The sequence below is a fragment of the Phasianus colchicus genome, chromosome 7 (assembly GCF_987193195.1).
Source record: "Phasianus colchicus chromosome 7, bPhaCol1.hap1.1, whole genome shotgun sequence".
NCBI lineage: Eukaryota > Metazoa > Chordata > Aves > Galliformes > Phasianidae > Phasianus > Phasianus colchicus.
In genome coordinates, this window is record NC_143442.1 from 5,461,435 (window position 1) to 5,480,848 (window position 19,414).

General features: G+C 41.5%; 1 protein-coding gene and 1 long non-coding RNA gene across 2 annotated transcripts in view; one reads left to right on the forward strand and one right to left on the reverse strand.

The window, feature by feature from the left end:
- LOC149917192 (uncharacterized) overlaps positions 1-19,414 on the reverse strand; it is a 181,510-nt gene that overhangs the window by 153,705 nt on the left and 8,391 nt on the right. The window lies entirely within an intron of this gene.
- LOC149917193 (transcription factor 15-like) lies at positions 1,082-3,331 on the forward strand. The gene is made up of 2 exons (XM_090143532.1): positions 1,082-1,695; positions 1,779-3,331. Exons 1-2 carry the CDS (start codon positions 1,321-1,323, stop codon positions 1,809-1,811), a joined length of 408 nt encoding a protein of 135 aa, XP_089999658.1. The 5' UTR covers positions 1,082-1,320; the 3' UTR covers positions 1,812-3,331.

Below are 19,414 nucleotides of genomic sequence, written 5' to 3' on the forward strand. Positions count from 1 at the left end.
TAAATTTATAAAAAAGAAAGAAGCAGAAACACGAAGGACAGGAAAACATCGGTAAGCAAATGTCTGAGTCTGACAAACAATCAATTACCTACACTGCTCAGCTGCAAGAACATATCAAGGGTGAAATCCTGCCTCCATTAAAGTCAATGGCAGTTTTGTCATTGACTGCAACAGAGCCAGTACTTCACTCTGGAAATATTGTATGCAACAAAACTGGAGAAACCCGCATGGAAAACAATGCAAGCTTGCACGGGGACATCTTTTCTGAGGAAATTAACACTGTCATCATAAGCAGTGAAATTCAACTTCACCATATTCTAGATGGTTCACTTTGCAAAAGCTAAGCTAGAGCCTGTAGTGCTATGGATTCCAACAGTTATATTCACGTCTCTAGGGAAAGCTGCTGCTTTTTGAACGCTGCTTTCCCCTGCATCAGCTGGTGAATGGCCTCACCCTGCTCTGCACCCCAATGCAACAGCTTTGGGTCAACAGCACTGCAGTCCAACCCTGCACTTCTGCAGGACGGTAAGGGAGAGTTTTATATGCATGTCATAAATAAAAATCTGCTTTAGGTTTGTTTTGCTCATTGTTATGGTATGGTATGGCTATGGTACAACACAGACTGCTCATGGATACCTGAGTCCCAGGGAGGTGACACCCAACAGACAGCTGCTGGAGCTGCCCCATCCAACTTTGTGCCTGCCACTGACACTGAATGGCTGCTCATCCAATCCTGCTTCGGGAAGGACTCATGTTTAGACAACACCACTACCACAAACAGGCTTCTGGGACAGCATTAAGCAGTCCGTTGAGGATGCTTAATCAGGTAGAGATGATTCATTCCAGAAAACCTGCAGCGTGACCTTTGCCGAGTTGGTGAGCGCAGACAGGCTTGTCAAACTTCTACGGAAAAGAGAGGCGTAATAAACTAGTGCTCACGGTGACCTTTTAATAAGTAAATGGCTGAGGGAGGCATACATTTGGAACAGAATAAGAAATCGGATTTGCGTGTAGGCACGGCAGCTGCTGGGGAAGGTGCTGTGACCCGCTCGGGGCGTTATCAGCTCTCTGTGCTCACACACGCGTGTGCCTACACACGTACGGCGGGACACGGCAGGGGCGCAGACCGGGGAGCAGCCGCTCGCCCTCCCGCACCCCCTGGGCTCCGGGTTGCGGCGCAGCGCCGCTTTCCCAGCCCGGGAGCCGCCGCCGGGCCGCGGTGACAGGTGCGGCAGCCCCCGGCCGCGGGCAGCAGCAGCACGCGGGGCGAGCACCTGGCGCGCATAAAAGTCATGGGGCGGCGGCGCGGCGGCAGGCAGCATGAAAGCCGCCGAGGGGGCGGCGGGCGCCGGGCAGCACCGGGCGGGAGACGGCGGCGGAACCGCGGGGCGACCACCGGTCGGGAACGGCGGGAGGCGGAGGAGGCGGAGGGAGGGCGGCGGCAGGCAGCGGGCGGCGGCTAACGCCCGCGAGCGGGACCGCACGCACAGCGTCAACACGGCTTTCGGCGCCCTGCGGACGCTCATCCCCACCGAGCCGGCGGACCGCAAGCTGTCCAAAGTGGAGACGCTGCGCCTGGCTTCCAGCTACATCTCGCACCTGGCCAACGTGCTGCGACTGCAGAGCCCCGCCGCCCCGCAGCCCTGCCCGCAGCGCCCCATCTGCACCTTCTGCCTCAGCGAGCAGCGCAAGCGGGTGAGGGTCGGCGGGGACGGGCAGCCGGGCTTTAAGGGGTTTGGGGGGGCTGCCTCTAACCTGCCCTGCTCTCCCTCCCGCAGCACCGAGAGGCCGAGGGGCCGCTGGCGGTGTGAGCTGCAGAGCGAGAACTCGCGGCGGAGGGAAGCGGAATTCCGCACGGCTTTCCGACAGTTATTTCTCCAGCCTTCGCGCTTCGGTTTGCGCCGCTGCGGGTTTGTTCGGGGGCACCGTGAGCATGAAACCGAACCCTGCGGACACGCTTGCACCTGGCACGGCAGCTATTTTCGCACAAGAAACGTTAAACCTGAGCATCCCGGCGGCCCCGCTGCCTCCCCAACCTGTGTCACATGGTGGAACCTGAGCCGCCCCACGCACCGCCGGCAGGGGCTGACACGAGGCCGCCCACTCCTCCGCACGACCCCATCAGCAGCCCTAGGGAAAGGTTCCTTTAGGGTGGGGGAAGCTCCCGCTGCCAGCACTTCGTGTCCCAGCCCGGCAGCACGCGATGCTTTTCCCTTCTTAACAGAGCAGCTCCCCCCCCCAGCCCTTCTAATAGCAGCAGGTGTTGGTACGACTGGCAGCAACTGTGCAATAGAGGGGGGGTTCCCAAGGGCTCTCTAAAATTACCCATCACCCAGGCCGTTCCTGTGTTGTGCCTGTACAACACTGATGTCACCTGTCTCCCTGCCATTTATTAACTTACACGCTCTGTGTGCTTGCTTTTTAACAAAACTGAAAAGCAGATGTGCATGGGATGCTTTTTGTCCGTGAATAAAGTGGCAAGCTAGACATAAGGCCCGCTAGTGGTGGATTAAAGTATAGCTGCTGTCTTTCACATAGTTACATACACAATCACAGAATCCTTAGAGTTGAGAGGCACCTCTGAAAGCCATCCGTTCCAACTACCTTGCAATCAATAGGGACAGCACAGCTAGAGCAGGTCACCCAGGGCCCTATACATTTAGTTAGCCCTTTATCCTTTTTACTTTGTGAGAAGTGCTTTCTATTCTTTAAAAGCTTCTAACAGCACCACTGAGAAGTGCTCCAAAAACAACTGCCCTTTTTGCCTCCCAAGGCCAGCTGTTCAGTTTTCCTCAGCAGCCAAATGTGAGGGCTGAAGGAGCAGCACTCATGAACTGCACTTCGAAGGGGGCTGAAGCACAGACCTACAGGGAGCAGCTGAAGGAGCTGGGGTTGTTCAGTGTGGAGGAGAGGAGGCCTCAGGGGAGATTCAAAGCACAAAGCCAATTCTGGCATGTATTATAAAGAACTATTATCATTAGCAAGAGCATCTTGGTGTATTGCTTGTGCAGAAGTACAGCTTCGGTTTTCTTTCTCACCTCCCCCAATGCACACTGCCTTATTTTGACAATGAGAAAACAAAACAACAACAACAAAACACCATACCTAGGAAACCTGCACTATATTTCTTAAAATCCAAGTTGAGAAAAATACTGAAGCAAAGTTCCAGTGAGCCCACACCCTACTCACTCAGTGAAAGCTACATGCTGTAGTTCTGTGGATTGAGAAGAACTTACTGGCTTTAGACGTTTTCCATCATTACTTTTCTTTCAAATTGCTGCCAGATTATGATTGTTTTTCTTTGGCATTGATTCTTCTAGCTGGAACTCCTTCCTTATACAGAGTGCCTTCTTATTCTTGGTATTGTGTCAGTGTGTGTGCAGATTTCTACAAACACATCTTCCAAACATGACTTTGTTTTTGTAGGCTTGAAAAAGTTTGTCTGTTAAAAACTTCCTTATTTTATAATTGAACCTTGTCGTAGAGCAAGTTCTACATCCATTAAACCAAAGCATCAGAGCTGCTTTGCAGCCAACACTATTCATTTAGTTGTATAATTCAATGTAATACACTGAAATGAAAGAAGTAATGCAATTTCAAACAATTCTGGGTAAATTTTGTATTGATTATGCTCTGAATTTTGCAGTGCTGTGATGTCACTGTGGTTACAGAAGTGGCTCTTAGGCTATTAAAATACATAGCATTTGCCATCTCTACAGCTATTAAAAGTGAGCATAAAGAAAGTGAGGTTCACATTTTCACTGTAATATTAGTTGAGAGCTCATTGCTTGAAACTTGTCAATCATTTGCACAATTCCACACGAATTTGACTTTTTCCACACATCTCTAGATGAGATTTCATCTCTCTAGATTTACAGGAGATTTATACAGAATATTTTTTCAGTAAGAAAGGCAGGAGCAGGCTGGTACAACTTGGACATATCTCCTGCTTAAAGCAGCTCTGTATAGCTTTAAGTTCTTCTCTCTTTACTCAAGATGAACAGTTGAGTTCAACTGGGCTTGAAGATTTCAGTAGTATGCACAGGGTTTCAATTACTAAATAATATTGCAATTTCAGTAACACTGATTCAGTGTGGCAGGAATTGGGCCCCAGAGCACTGTGGCCCAAATACTCGTGGTATAGACAGATAATACTTATGCAAAACAATTATGATCATAATTTCTCTGAGGAACAGACCTTAAGCCCACACATATACAGACTCAATGCTATGCATTTGTACATAAATAGGGACAGATCCTCACCTTTCCTGAAATTTGTTTGTTATTTAAAACTTCTCTGCCCCCAGAAGCAAGAAGAGATAGGGAAGTGAGCTGTTACACGTCATGTAAATCTTATACACCCCTAATAAACCCAGGGAAAGAGTTTAATTTCTAGAGAGACAGATGAATTGAGTTTTCAGAGTTCAACTCTGAAGAGTTTAAGTGCTGTGGTCATTCATCATTAATTTTTTTTCTTTGAGTTTTTACTGGTACTGGTTATTTGGTAGAGAGGTGTGTTCATAACATGCACAAATTTGCATTTTTGAGACAAAATTGTGAATCTTGGGAGTCTAAGAGCAAGTACTTTACCAGACGTTCAGGCACTGGGATGACAAGAACTTTTCCAGACCTACTGAGCATCCTCTTGTTTTACCAAGTCTTGTTTTCCTACCTATTTGTAGGTAAGTTCTGTTCTGTTAGAACAGAAACATACCTAATGCCAATTCTGTCTCTGTTCTTGCATACACTCAGCTATTCGATTTACACGATACACGAGTAAAGTAAAAATGGTGAGCTATATATACACCATTTGATCTTAGATCCTATTGACTGTTAAAATATTCCAAGCATAGTACTTCACATAAATCATTGCACTTAGTCTGCTGTGTTACAACACAAGAACAGCATCAAGCAAAATGAATAAAGCACATTTGATTGTATTGGTTAAGTTTGAATAACTATTTGAACATAGTACTTGGTTATCTATGGATTAATCATAATGTAAGGCAACACATTTTACTTTTGCTACTGTTTTCAGTTCTTGAGAAGTACAGAAGTTATCAGAAAGAAAACTTCTGTTTTGAAGTCTGCTTCATTACAAATACCTATGTATGTGCAAAGTGTGCCCATATTTGCTAAAATAAATGGTATTTTTGTTACTAATTTAAAGAATAAAATTTTACTATTACAGTGGTAGTTCTCTTCTGCACCCATCTCAGGGAGGCTTCAAGTATTCTCTTTACATTTTTCAGATTTCATCCATATGGTAATTTTAACAACATACAGACATGATAGTAAAACTTATAACAGGCCTGGCAGAATATTAACCCACCAACCACGGACCACTTGTGTTTTGGAGACAGCATTCCTACCCTGTAACATTTCCCAATACTTAGCACTGAGAGTCCATGCTGACAGCAAGCCAGCCAACAAACACAGCCAATTTTCCCTCCTGTATCTACTCCCCCTACCAGAGCTCTGCACATTCTGCTTAGGATTTCTAACATAGCCTTAAAAGATGTATCCTAGATGCTTTGACTAAGCTGTAGGGATTGGTTTGCAAGCTATGCTTCTTTACTTCCACTCTTGTTGGTGTGTATTTGCAATGGAGAAAGAAAGTATGTCAACAGCTTAGGAAAAGGAACAAGGGACTGCACAACCCCCTAAATGCCATATACAAGGGGAGTTTAACAGTCAAATGACCACCTTAACAGTGCTGAATTTACCCTTTGGAAAAAAGAAAACCTTTTCAAAGTGATTCCCACAAATAACACTACAAACATCTGTGGCCATTTCTGAAGGGCAAATAGCAATAACAAAGCTTTAATCATCACATTTAATCTTATGTCATCATGATTCCTCCCTTACATATAAAAACCATATGAGCCTATGTGAGTCCTTACACAGAAGCCACTAGAAGGTAAGAGCAAAGTAGTGTTTGCTGAGAATGAGACAATTCTTTGATGCTGTAAGGCCAGATATCACAGATGCATTGGAAGAACACAAAGCAGACCTTCAGCTAAACCCCACAATAAAAAAAAAAATCTATTCTCTGTGATTTTGGCCTGTTGCATTATGAGATGGTACATTGAGAGAATGTCACAAAGAATGATACAAAACCCAAGCCAGTTATCTAAATAACACTTTCTAAAAGGGAGAAGTACCACTTGAGTGGTAGCCAGAGGTAGTGGATAATATAAGGCTAATATACAACAATTAGCTAAAGCAGACAGCATACTGCCAAGGCAAAGGATCTGGGATACATATTATACCTGGAGTCTTTTGAAGGTAAAAGAAATGTGTTTCTAAAGAATCAGCACAAAGGTTTGCAGGGGAGGAAGAGAAAACTAATAGCAGAGGAAAAAAAACAGCTCCAAGAAATCTAAGGAAAAAAACCTGACTTAATATTGAGAACTGAATTTGCTGCTCTGAATGTATTTCTTCAAAAAAACTTTCTCGAAGTTTGGATATACATACACAGCCAGACAGCCCACTATCGCATTTCAAATGAAATCCTTTAACTCTTAGAACATAATACAGAGGTGCAGAAACCTTGAAAATTCTCTCCATTTTTGAAGTTGCACAGAAATGAATAGAAGCTTCCTCAGGAGAGGAAGGAGGAGCAAGACAGGGCATAGATGAAGAAGAGTTGCCCGCTGAGTAGGATATTCACTGCAGTGCCCAGAGAAATCCCGATTCTAGTCCAGGTCAAGAGCTACCCTTACTAATCACTGAAAGGCTATACCTCCCCCTCATTCTGCTAGTAGTGCATATGAAGCATATTTGGTGTCTATCTTGAGACTCCCAAGGATTCCCTGGTGAGAGGCAGGTATCTAGGTACTGAGCTCTGCAAGGACTGGGCTGCATCAAAAGGGGGGTGGCCAGCAGGGCAAGGGAGGTGATCATCCCCCCCTCTATTCTGCCCTTGTAAGGCTTCATCTGGAGTACTGCATCCATACTTGGGGTCCTCGACACATCAACAATGCAGAACTCTCAGAGCAGGTCCAGAGGAAGCCATGAAGATGATCAAAGGACTCTTCTTGAAAGAAACGTTGAGGGAGTTGGATTTGTTGAGCTTGGAGAAGGCTCTGGGGAGACCTTATGAGACATTCAAGTACTTGAAGGTAATTCCTTAAACAGGGTGGTGAGGCATTAGAACAGCTTGCTCAGAGAGGCTGTGTGCCCCCTATTCCTGGAGGTGCTCAAGGCCAGGTTGGATGGAGCCCTGGGCAGCCTGAGCTGGTGGGAGGCAACCAGCCCATGGCAAGGGGTTAGATCCAGATGATCTTTAAGGTCCCTTCCAACCCAAGCCATTTGATGATTCTATGACTGCAGAGAAGCTGGGCACAAGGCTAGTCAGCCAAGGATTTTTTTTTTTGTGTGGTGGTGATTTTTTTATGAAAATTTAGGGATTTATGGTCTTACTGCTGCAAAAGTAGGTAGCTAAATTATGCCAAATTGAACATAGGGATGGATGTGTGCTTTCCCCAGCAGAACACCCATCTAAGGTAGTTGCCTCTCCATAGCATCACTAGAAAATTGTGCACCCTCCCTGAATCGAAATGAGATAAATCATGATTTGTGTTTAAGACAAACAAAAAAAACCTAGCTCTTAGAAGGATGTGACATCCTGATACAAATGAACTATAAGGCAACAAAGAGGAGCGTCCCCAGCTTTAGTGCCAGTTAAAAGAGGAGTATAACAAAACACTTAGATACCAATTGTTTGAAAGGGCCTTATCTTCTCTCATTCATACTCTGTGTTACATCACACTAGCGTTGTTAGGTTTTAATTAAACATTTGGAAATTTCTATGCATTCTTTCAAGGGAGAAGCCAGTATAAATAAGACAATTACACTGAAATGGGTGATGAAGTAAGTGATAGAAGTAGTTCTGTTTGTTACGGCAACTCTCTAACATCTGATTGCTTTTCCTTCACCTTATTAAAATAAACCCTACTTTACCAACATATGTATGCAGATATTTTTTTTTTTTTTAAACTGCAAGGATTACAGAAAAAGGTATTTCTTTCAAGAAGAGAATTGTGCTTGGCAGAAAGGTTTGGCATCTGTCTGGATCAGATAAGATCAGACAGCTGTGCTCTATCCTGAAAGGGTATTGTGAAGCTAAGTTTTCCTAGGGAAATAATGTCTTTGGTATGAAAAGCAGCAAAATGTAATAAAGTCTCCAAATAAGTGAGCTGAGAAAACAGTCACGGAGGTCATTTTTATCTAAAATACCAAAACTGTATCAGGAGAAAAAGAGAGCAGAAAGAGAGGAAGATAACATCTTCACCAAGCAGTAAAAAAAAAAAAAAAAACAAAAAAAAAGTAGTAGGATCATCTCACTGTATATTGTCAATTAAATTAATCCTTTAGATTAAAAGAGAAAAAACAAAGGCAAGAGGCAACAGAGAGCTGCTGGATAACAGCAAGACTGGGATGCAAGACTCCTAGGGCCATGGGAACAGGGGCAGCTACAATGGAGATGAGAAAGCAAGCCAGGCAGAAATCCAGCCAGTTGCTGCCTTGAAATAACTGAAAGGGAAGGTGGATTCAGGCTGTTCAGAGAGGTGCATACTGGAAGGAAAGTAATAATCAGCACAAACCACAATAAGGGAAACATGGGTTTGACTAAAGGAAAAAGCATCCCTCATTCTTAGGCACTGGAAGAGGCATGCCAGGAAGGCTGCATGGGGATTTCAGCACATGGCAGAGCAGGGGCCTGAGCAGCTCAGCCTCTCTTTAATGTCAGCCTTTCTTTGAAAGCAGAAGATGGACTGAATAACTCAAGAGGTTCCTTTAATGTAATTTTTTTTTCTATGATCCAATGAAATAATGAGCTTATGGTTCTCTCAAAAAGAGGGCTACAGACCAGAATAGTAAGAAAAGCTTCATAAATGCAACAGCTTCATGGGAAACAAAATTACCTCCCATGCATGTGGGCAGTGCCAGGGTCTGTCAATCCTGATGAAAATAAGGGGCATTCTAGGCATCCATGTCAGCAGGACAGAAATTAAGATTCTTGGAGAAAGGAGGAACGGGTGTCTAAAAGAGACTTCCAAGAATAGGAGGGGCTGTAATTGTACAATTAGGTCCTCTCAGATCCATTCTGGGCTTAAAAGGCCTTAATTATTTGTTCGGATAATGGGTTAAGATTTAAACTTACAGGTAAGGAATTTGCAAGGTAGGATTCAAATTTATGATAAAATTCAAAATAAAAAGGAGAAATGTTATTTAAAGATTGCAAATTGATAAGGAAACATGCAGTACTACAAGACAAGGAATTATCAACTGCACAAATAAATGATGGAGGGTGGCAAGCAAAATTATTGTTAGGTGTTTGTGATATGCAACATCGTGACAAACCTTTCCAGGAAAATTAAGCCTTACACAGGATGCATATTTCATCAAGACCCCTTTGGGTGCTATTTTTATGACTATTAGAATGTTCACAAACTCCATCTGAAATGGCTGGCTGGGTGGGTGGAAAAGCTATTAAAAATGTAACTTGAAGGAATACTACATGTAGAGAAATGTATAGTCATAACTATCCTGTGCAAGTCAAACTACGGGACTTGAGACAGTCAACACCAAACTAGATCACAGTGAGCCAGAATCACAGATCTGTGACTGACTTACAAGAGACCAAAGACATCTACAGTTGTATTAAATAAAGAAGTTATGAGGCCCTGAAATTTTCAAGTGTAATGGTTAAAAGAACATGTGGTGCTGCCAGTGATTGAATATGTGCTAAATAAACAGATACAGTAATTACCACATCAGAAGTGCACAACGGAAAATTTAGCACCACAGTATGGGACATAACCTGATGTATATGTGGGAAACAAGAGAGCCAAGCTGCAGAGCAGAAATACCCCAATGTGTGCTGCACTGCTACCACTGCAATATTTTTTTTATTTGCCATACTGCTCAAAGAAATTCTGAGACAGCTTTTAATGAAAGATGCAGTGAAAGATAACAGAGTAAGCAAGAGTTCCTGGCTGATGAGAGAGGCAGTCTCTAGCTCTGTGTCTGTGCTGGCTGAGCACCAGCCCTGGAGTAGCCAAGCTTAGGTCAGGATGCAGCACAAGCAGCTACCAGTAAGAGAGACCCAAAGAGAAACAACCAACAAAAGCAACCACAACACTCTTGTGCTGTACAGTATGCAGATGGATGCAGCTTGAATCGGGCAAAAAAAAAAAAGACTGTTTTTCTGCTACATTAAACATGTTACTGCTTATTTTAACATCTGTAACTGGATAAAGCAGAAATAAAAATGCATGTTATGGTCTGCCTTTACATTCCAGTAAATGCTGTACCATTGCAACGCACTTAATTACAAGAGACAATCTATTGATTGACACATTTTAGCTGTCACTAGCATATTACAGATGAGTAGATCCTCTTCTATGCAGAAACTCCATTTCCCTCAACCATCTGTGTTTACACATACACAGGTAACACAGCTTTCCTCAGCATGGGAAATAAAGAGCAGAAATGATTTAAGTCAGTACTGCCAGGAAAACACCACTGCCTTCACAGTGCTTTAATGAAGCTGGTTAAGCTGTTTAATTAAAGCTACGTAAAAGGCACGTTGTCATTTCCATTGTGGTCTTACAGCCTCAAGGAGTACAAAAGGGTCCAAAAGTAGCCATGGTGTAAATAAGTATCACCATTATTTTTTCTTTCAGTGGCATTTTTTACAGTTAGTGATCTCATCCTGTGCTTTAATTACCATCCGCTTTTGAAAGGCTAATAATTTCATTCTGTTACCCTGTTCTCTTTTTTAAGGCTGTTGAAATACAAGACTGGCCAATTCCTGCACCAATGATTTAGAGCTTGTTGCCCACTGGCTCCAATTGCTGAAAGTTCCTGTCTCTGCCATCAGAATGAGATAAACCTGGGAGATTTCTGGAGTGGTACACAATCCTATACAAGATCAGTAGCAGTTTCAGACTGCTAGTTGTGGTGGTAAGGATCCAATTACTTTTGCCAGCTCTGCTACAGCTTGCTAATCATTGCCACAAACTTAGAACTGGGTCAACAGCTTCTAAAACCAGCAGCTTCTACAACTCACCCACCAGTGCCCAAATCCATCTGAATTTCAACAAGATCCATGTCTGTGAAGACACGAAAAATTCCAGTATGCAGACAACAGGTTGAAAGTGACAACATGTAGAAACATACAACATCTGCATACACCCTAATGCGTTCCATGTGCACTTCCAGACCCAAAATTCACCACGATCGCCCAATGCTGAAATGAACAGGAGCACAAGAGACCATCTTTGCATACTCCAAACTGAGAAAGCGATCAGACTAAGACAAACAAAAAGGACAAACACACGCAAAGAAACGAATCCCTGACAAGCCAGTCAGGTGTGTAGAATTGAGTATTACATCAGAAAAAGCCCAAATCCTATTTCTTTCAGGATTGGTACTCCCTTTTGCCTATTGTGCTCCCATTTTAAGCAGCAGCAAGGATGCTCATGGCTCAGTTTGCCTCCACGTTTACAGACAGGTTTCAATTTCTAGTAACTCTACATCACCTAGAAAAATTGAAGTAAAGCAAAGCTCTTGTTCCGATTGTATACAAAGGTATGGCTAAAACAATTCTCATGACTCTGATCAATACGGTGTTTACTAAGCTTTAGAATCCTATTATGGACCTTTTCACAGTGATGTTTGCATATGCTGCACAGTGAGTAAGAAAAAAAACTTTAGGTGCTTACAATCATGACAAATAAGCACAGAAGTGGCCTTGAGCACTGTAATGCAGTAACTGAGAGGAAATTGAACAATTCAATATTCTGAGGTGCCTGAGCCCCCTGCAGATGGGTTTGAATACTTGCTATTACTCTAGCCTAAAAAAAATGCCTCCAGGTCTCTTGTTTTTGCCTTTTTCTGTGGCAATGGGCTTTAAAAAAAAAAAAAAAAAACACTGGCAAAAGAAATAAGTTTAGAGTATCCGTATTATCATCATTAACACTACGTTGCAGCTTCTTTGTGTTCATCTCTAAATGAAATTAATGCAAGATTTAGCTGACGTCCTTTGTACAATAACAAATCTCCAGCTACATGTACATTTCTTTATTAATTAGGAGCTTTGCTGAATTTAATGTGAGGTTGCTGACAGAAAGGCTTATGATCAGGAGTATTTTAAAACTTGTGACTGACAGTAACAGCAGTGCTACAGCCTATGCTATAGTTGGACTACGTGTTCTGCTCATCTTCATACCCCCACATCTCACTAAATAATTGGGTGGTTAATAACTCATTTAAAACGTACATGTATTTGTGTATGTTCAGCCTTGCATCCTATAAGGGGATATGTAATTAAAATGCAGAAATCACATTGTTTTCTTTTAATTTTGTACATTTTTCTATCTAGCAAGTGTATGGGAAGAAATATATTCACAGAAATAGATGACCTGAAAGTATTTCTATATTACATCTAATCCATTCAGGCATTCGCTTTCGGTGATTAAATCCAGTTTCAACAGGTATCTGATAATTAGGTGACATTAGCCCATGCACAAAGAGAAATTGTAAGCTGTTCCACTGCACTGAAATTACAGAGGCTTAATATTTTTAATTTAAGAGCTTTCCTGGGTTAGATTTTCATTTAGGCAGAAATTCTACAATTCTGAAGCAAATTTAACTGTTATACAAGGCCCAAGAGATTAGAACAGTAATATTTAGGCTGACATTCGTTAGGCGCTTGAGAATCATTGCAATGATTTGTCATTTCTCAACACAAACCCGCCTAATCTTCCAGTAAGCATACTTCTATATCTCTAAATAAAATAAATTGGGATTATTGGGGTTGTAGGCCCAATCAGAAATGCAGAGCACCAAGCAGGTTAGAACCACAAATTGGCTATTAGTCAGTAATGCACGCAGACAAGACCCAGCAGAGGTCAATAGCCAAGCAATTTGTTGAAGTATGGAACGTTATAAATAGACTGTGCAAATGTAGTTTATATAAATAGGTGATGTATTGGCTATAGGAGGCTACAGTACAAGTGTGTTTATTACCTAAAATTAAACTGACCTGCACAAGAAGAAAATACAAAAAAAAACCAGCAGCTTTACGAAAGAAATGAAATGGTACTTTATGAGATTATTAGAACTTCTATTGATTTTGTGAATAATTGTGTCCTTGATTACACTATCTGTCTTCCCACACATTAAGCCATCCCTTACAAATGAAGTTTAATTATTGTTTAAACAGGATCTGAGCACATCCTCAAGCACAGCAATACCGCTCGTGATAGCGCAACTCAGCAGCTCCCTGCAGCAGTACACAGAACCCATCCAAAATTAGATTGCATCCCAGAGTGCTGCAAAGCTACACTTTGCTGGCTCTCCCTGTGTTATCAGACAAAGCCACGACACCCAGGGGGCAAAATCAGGTAACTGGTGCTTGTATCGCTGATCCTCCCCTAGAGCAGACATTCACGTGCCTACAGTTCCATATGGATGAGCCTATGGACCATAGTAGTGGTCTCTGCTGACAGCCCTGGCCTTCAGGGGGCACAGGTAGGAGGGTGGACTGGCTTCCTCCTCACTTGAGAAGAAATGAATTGAAACATCAGAAGAAAAACCCACAATTGTTAGCTTGGTAGCAACCAGGACAGCACTGAATAGTTGTGTCAGACTGTCTGAAGAGTTGGACAGACATCACAGTGTGGCCTGAAGTAGTAAAATCAGCTTCATTTTGAGATGTTCACACCTCCTTTCAGGGGAAGAAAGGTCTTTGAAATTTTACCATCAGTGTAAATACAGCCAAACCTCATATCCAGCCATGACATTTCTGCAAAGGTTGCAGAGTCACAAACCAGAGCTGGGCTCAGCAGCATCTGTCAGCTGTGCTGATCAGAGATACCAATGTAAAAGAATGATTTAAAATTCCATGATTTGAGTATTTAAAACATACATCAAAAAATATATTGAAATACATCCTAATCATCACTAATTTTATAAATGCATCTTGGCACATTTTCCGTGCAATTTAACCCTTTGAAAGTACAATCAACTACTGGGCCAAAGGCTTCTTTTAGGTTTAGAAGGTCTTAAAATTCAAAACATATTTGGCACTTATGTTTCAAGTGAAGATGAAAAGCTCATAAGAAAGCTTCACACAGAGCTAAGCCTACATCAGAATGGTGTTATAAATATGCAGAGGCTACAAGGAATAACAACAACAACAGAGTGTTCAGCAAAGAAAGCTGCTTCCTTTTCTATTGAGGATCAAATGCAATCTCCAGATTCAAGAGAAGAATCTATCAGAAACCACACCAAATGAGAACCTGCAGCAAAATTTAGAACTGAAATACTCTGTAGTGATACATATGAGAACAAGGAAACTGGCAGCAGCAATGCCATAAACGGGTTAAGTATGAAATAAGACCATGACTAAAATTGGCAAAGATATTATAATGTCTAGTTTCAGGTGTTTAATCTACATAACTCAGAAGGGAATCTTTTAGCTCCTGCCTCTACAGTCCAAGTCACCTTCCTAGATGGAGACGTGCCAATCAGTCTCTATGGTTGCTCACCAAGATGACCACCCTCAAACTGCCAATGAAGATGGGATGACCAAATCAATCCATCCAGTAATCACCTTTCCTGAATAGGAAAAGTCTGATTATTTTGTTAGTTCTTTTGGTTTTTGTTTGTTTTCAACAAATCATGCTACCCAATTTAGGCTTGGAAAAAAGAAAACACTGTTCATGTTCTAAAGTGTTGGATAGAACAATTTGGAAACTTCAAATTCATTTGTATTTAAATGCAGCCATACAAGTCTTTAGAACACGCTTTGAAGGATTCTATTTGTTACAAATAAATGGGAACAAAACTAATGGCCCCATGCAGCAGAACAGATTTTGTCATGCTTGTACACTTTCTCAAGTGGGGGTGGGGGGAGGTGGAGACAGAACAGAAAGAAAACCTGTGCATCTATTTGAAGGCAAGTGAGCATATGCAGGGCAAACATTGAGCCATCATGCTTTCTGTAATATTCCACATGCAGCTGTGAATGCTTGCATTAATGCCAGTTAATCTGCAGAGCTATGAAGGGAGGGAAGGGAGCGTTGGCCACAGTACTGGAGTTACCCACTACTTTCCTAGCACTGTAACCAAATCCTACACAAACTCCTGGACTCTACCAGAGCTGAGCAGATGGAGCCTAACTAAGCTGCTCATATAAACACAATGCATAATGAAGCAACAAACATTAGGGCTTCGACATGACACAAAAGCAAAGCAACAGGGCTGGTTTTACTGAAAGTATTTCTCACTTAAATCCTTGTGGTGCTTCCAATGGAGTGGTGCATTCGTGGACTAGCAGTATACAGCCAAATCCCAATAAATCTTGTTTACATTAAAAAACAATCAAATTAAAACCACCTAAAAGATAGACTGCTTTCATGCGATGCCTCAATTTCAAGCAGCACTGCATTTTTCTCAGGTTTTGCATGCTTGTAATTACAGCAGGACTTTCTCTTCACTGAATAACAAGGACTGCAAGGACAAGGACTGTCTTTGTATCAATTGCTTTGATTTTAGGAATAGTTTCACATGTGGTCTTACAGACCACATCCTCTTACCTAAGGCCTTACAGTTTTGTCAGGATCCATTCCCACTTCATTTTATTAAACACTCAAGAACAGCATTAGTTGTAACAGGTAAGGAAGAGGATGTGAAATGCAGTTTTAATTCTGAATTCCCCAACCAACGCTGTTGTTCAAATGGAAATAGAGTACGGAAGAAAACCAAAGAGGAGAAAGCAGAACACAGTTTTCTTTGAATAAGCAGAGGATAACGATGTCCTAGGGGAACCAGTGAGAAAAAAATGCAATTGTACAAATGCCACTCTGGTATATCTAGTAAATCTCATAGGAAAAAACAACAAAAAAAAAAATCAATAATAAACTATCTGCAAGAACGCTAAATAAAGCAAACCATGGATAAAGTATTTTGAAATGCATATATTGTTTTCTGGTTCAAAGACCTCAAAAATCAGTGTTCATAACCCAGGTTGAAATTCAATAAAGATATTTACCCAGTGTTTTCCTCTTGTTTTATGAACCTGAGTAACCGGGGAAAGGGAGAACATGGCAAACCTCTTCAACACAGTGCACACCACTATGTAGTTTCTGCATTCAACCAAATAGACAGATGTATTTTTAAACAAGGTAGTTGATGTGTTATTCTTCTCTGTTTGCATAGATGGTTACTCCTGTTAAAGTCAGTTGATTTTTATGCAAGAGAAATGACAAACCAAAAGTGCAAGTTCACATCCAGAAAGTAGCATGCTGTTCCACTCCACAAACACACCAGCAACTGAGCAAGGTGCAAAAGCGTTCTGAAAATCAACTTGACTATTCTATATGGCAGGCTTACTACAGTGTATTTTCCATATTCCACCCAATTAAAAGGAATAGTCAGACTCTCATCCAAATTATGACCTGTTTCCATTGAAACTAAGCACAATAAAGCAGCCTGAAGCGATTTTGCTCAAGTTTGTAAACAGAGGGAGGTGTGGGTAGGGAAAGCCACCGAGTGAACTGAGATGCCACTTTAGAGAATGGCAGGAATTAAGATTAATTACATGCACATATTTAGATTAAAAAGAACATACATTACTAGTCCAATACTTAGATGTATAAAACAACTTGTATTTATTAATGATGATGGTATGCCTTTCTAATTTATGAGCTATGTTCTTTTATAGCTATCCAATGTTTTGAAACTTCCAAAGTTTTAGAAGTGCTCAGAATGGCACCTGGATGCCAGAGCAGTGCTTTTTCTTCAAGCAATCCAGAATTCACCTTCAAGTTCCAAGAGTATTAAGATATAAAGTATTGGCATTTCAAGCTCTGTCTGTTGAATGATGCATCTTTAAAAAGAAATTCAGCAAAAGCCCTGTTTTAGTGTATTTAAAGATCTGGCAATGCCAGTGTATCAATATTAAGTAAGCTTGGCAAACAGTGTTTTTGAAATTCGTATTAATACAGCACTAGATTCCAATGAATTCTTTCTGGTTCATTAGAAGCATTGTTAAAGATTTAAACTAGAAAAACACTATTGCTTCTGCAAGGTTTCTCTGCCCTGTGTCCACACCAAGCCTGGAAGTGTGTCCTACATGTTGTATCTCCTGTATTTCCATTCATTTTCAATAAGTGTGACAATGAAAGGTGTTTTTTTTCAGTACTACAATTAGCATGGCATTCACACTTCAGGAACTGCTGAAGGATGGCAATGATAACAGAGTTGGCTGCAGTCAAACTTCACACCACTAAAACCACTCGAGTGTTGCGTATTTTAGAGTAAAGCACAAGAAAGGTGTAATGAAAAAGTTCTGAGTACTTGTTAATCACATTTCTTAGCTTAAAGACTAACTGTATCAAAGGTTAGGACATCTAACACTTCCATGTCCACTTCTGTTTTCCCCCCTGAGGTGTGCTTTATCACATGGGTTCACAAATAAGTAGGGATGGTCTGACTGACCTCTCCCTTCTCTTAAAAATCCAAGATGAATTCCCACTTACTATAAACAATCAAAGTTTGATGGACTAATGACAGTTTAAAATACTTATTTTCCCCACTTTTACAGCGATACTGTCATTAAGACTAACAATCTAAAGTAGCTAAGAGAATGAGTAAGCAAGATGATTTACACAGATGACAGTGCAGTGGTAAGAAGTGGGGAAAGATTCTTGGAACTTTTTTTTTGTAGCTAAACCATTAAGAACATTTACACCAAGGTCTTTAAGTGAAAAGAGAGCATTGCCAAATTGGTAAGCTCTTCTATCAATAACATTCTCTGCCATATAATTCAGACAAACCTTCAGCTTAAAACCTGATTAAAAGCTAGGAGGAACTTGTTTTGTTACCAGATAGATTCTACCAACGCAGTATCCAAAAAGACCTCTTATAAAATCAGTCAGGATGCAGGCATCTTTATAAGAGGTTTCCACCATCTTTGTTTTTTCCAAGAGAACATATATAGAAAAAAGTAAAATTCAGGAATATTTAGAACAAGAGAGAGCAGAGGATCTAACCTGGAAAAAGGTGTGCTGAAATTAGTTAGGACTGAGGACACCATTAAAAGCATATATTTCTGTAGCTGGCTGACTGAGACTTATGGAAGACTCAAAATTTTGTATCCTTATAAGGTTTTGTATTTAACCTCTTTCTGAATATTCTTTAGTTAAAGGTTATTTCAGTACAAACTTGTACATTTCTCACATCCATCCTACCATTTTTGTTCATTGCAGGTGGTCTCAGGAGGCTGTCAGATCCAGGTTTGGGTGTAGGGCAGGCTCAGAGTCGAGACTAGACGTTATGCTTGTACCAGAACATAAATTTGGAATCTGAAAGCAGCAGCATTTGATAAAGTTTCAACAAGAGCAAGCAACAAAAAGAAAACAGGTTTTCTGCTGCTCAGTGTACCAGAACATTATTTGTTTTGTGCTAAGAATGGGATTAAGGCTGTAAAACAAGTGTCTTGACAGTCCTTGCTTCAAGATCAGCTGCTGGTGACATTTCCATCAGCTTGGACTCCTGCCCATCCAGATCCAGAAAACAGGTGCTTTCCAGTTCTGGCCTTCACACAAAGCTGAAACAGTGGGGACAGACAATCAAATGCCTTCATCCCCACCCTGAGGGTCGGAATAAAGAGATGAGCTTTATGCAGCACACACCAACAGTCAACACATCTGATGGGGATGAAAAACAGGAGCCAAAGTGGTAGCCTGATAAGAAGCAATTGGTCTTTTTATACTGCAGAAGTTTAAGCATCTGTGCTGGCTGAAGGCAGCGGGTCACAACCATTTAGATATATGTGAGCCAAATCCTTTAACCATCAAAAGGAAATCCATAGGAAGAAATCCATGGGGATTGCAGGCAGGGGAGTCTGCCCGCTCACAATGGTTACAAACGCACTGAGGATAACTCTGGGACATGTCCCAAGAAAAAGGGAAACCCCACTCCTCTTTCTCTTCTTTTAGCACATACATTTCAAGTATGAACCCAGAATGAGAACAAGGGCTTACATCAGACTGCTATTGGCATTAACCTCCTTGAGAGCCAATACTTGTATCAAAAAGCTAGGCATATCTGCAGTTTGGGGAAGGATACCTCTTCTGCAAACATAAATGCACCAAGTTAGTAACAGCAGATGATCAGGTGAGCCATAAGCAAAGTGATTTTACTTTCTGGTCAACATTCAGCCATATAAAGCAACAAATATGTTCCTTTTTTCTATGTATGAAGGAAAAAGTGTAGTTATTTCTCTATTTGTGTAAAAAAAATACTTCACAACATTTAGCATGCAACTGTCACAGAAGTACAGTAACTTTTTCCTCCTTCTTCCTCACGTGTTGCACAGCAGTCTGGGAAAGCA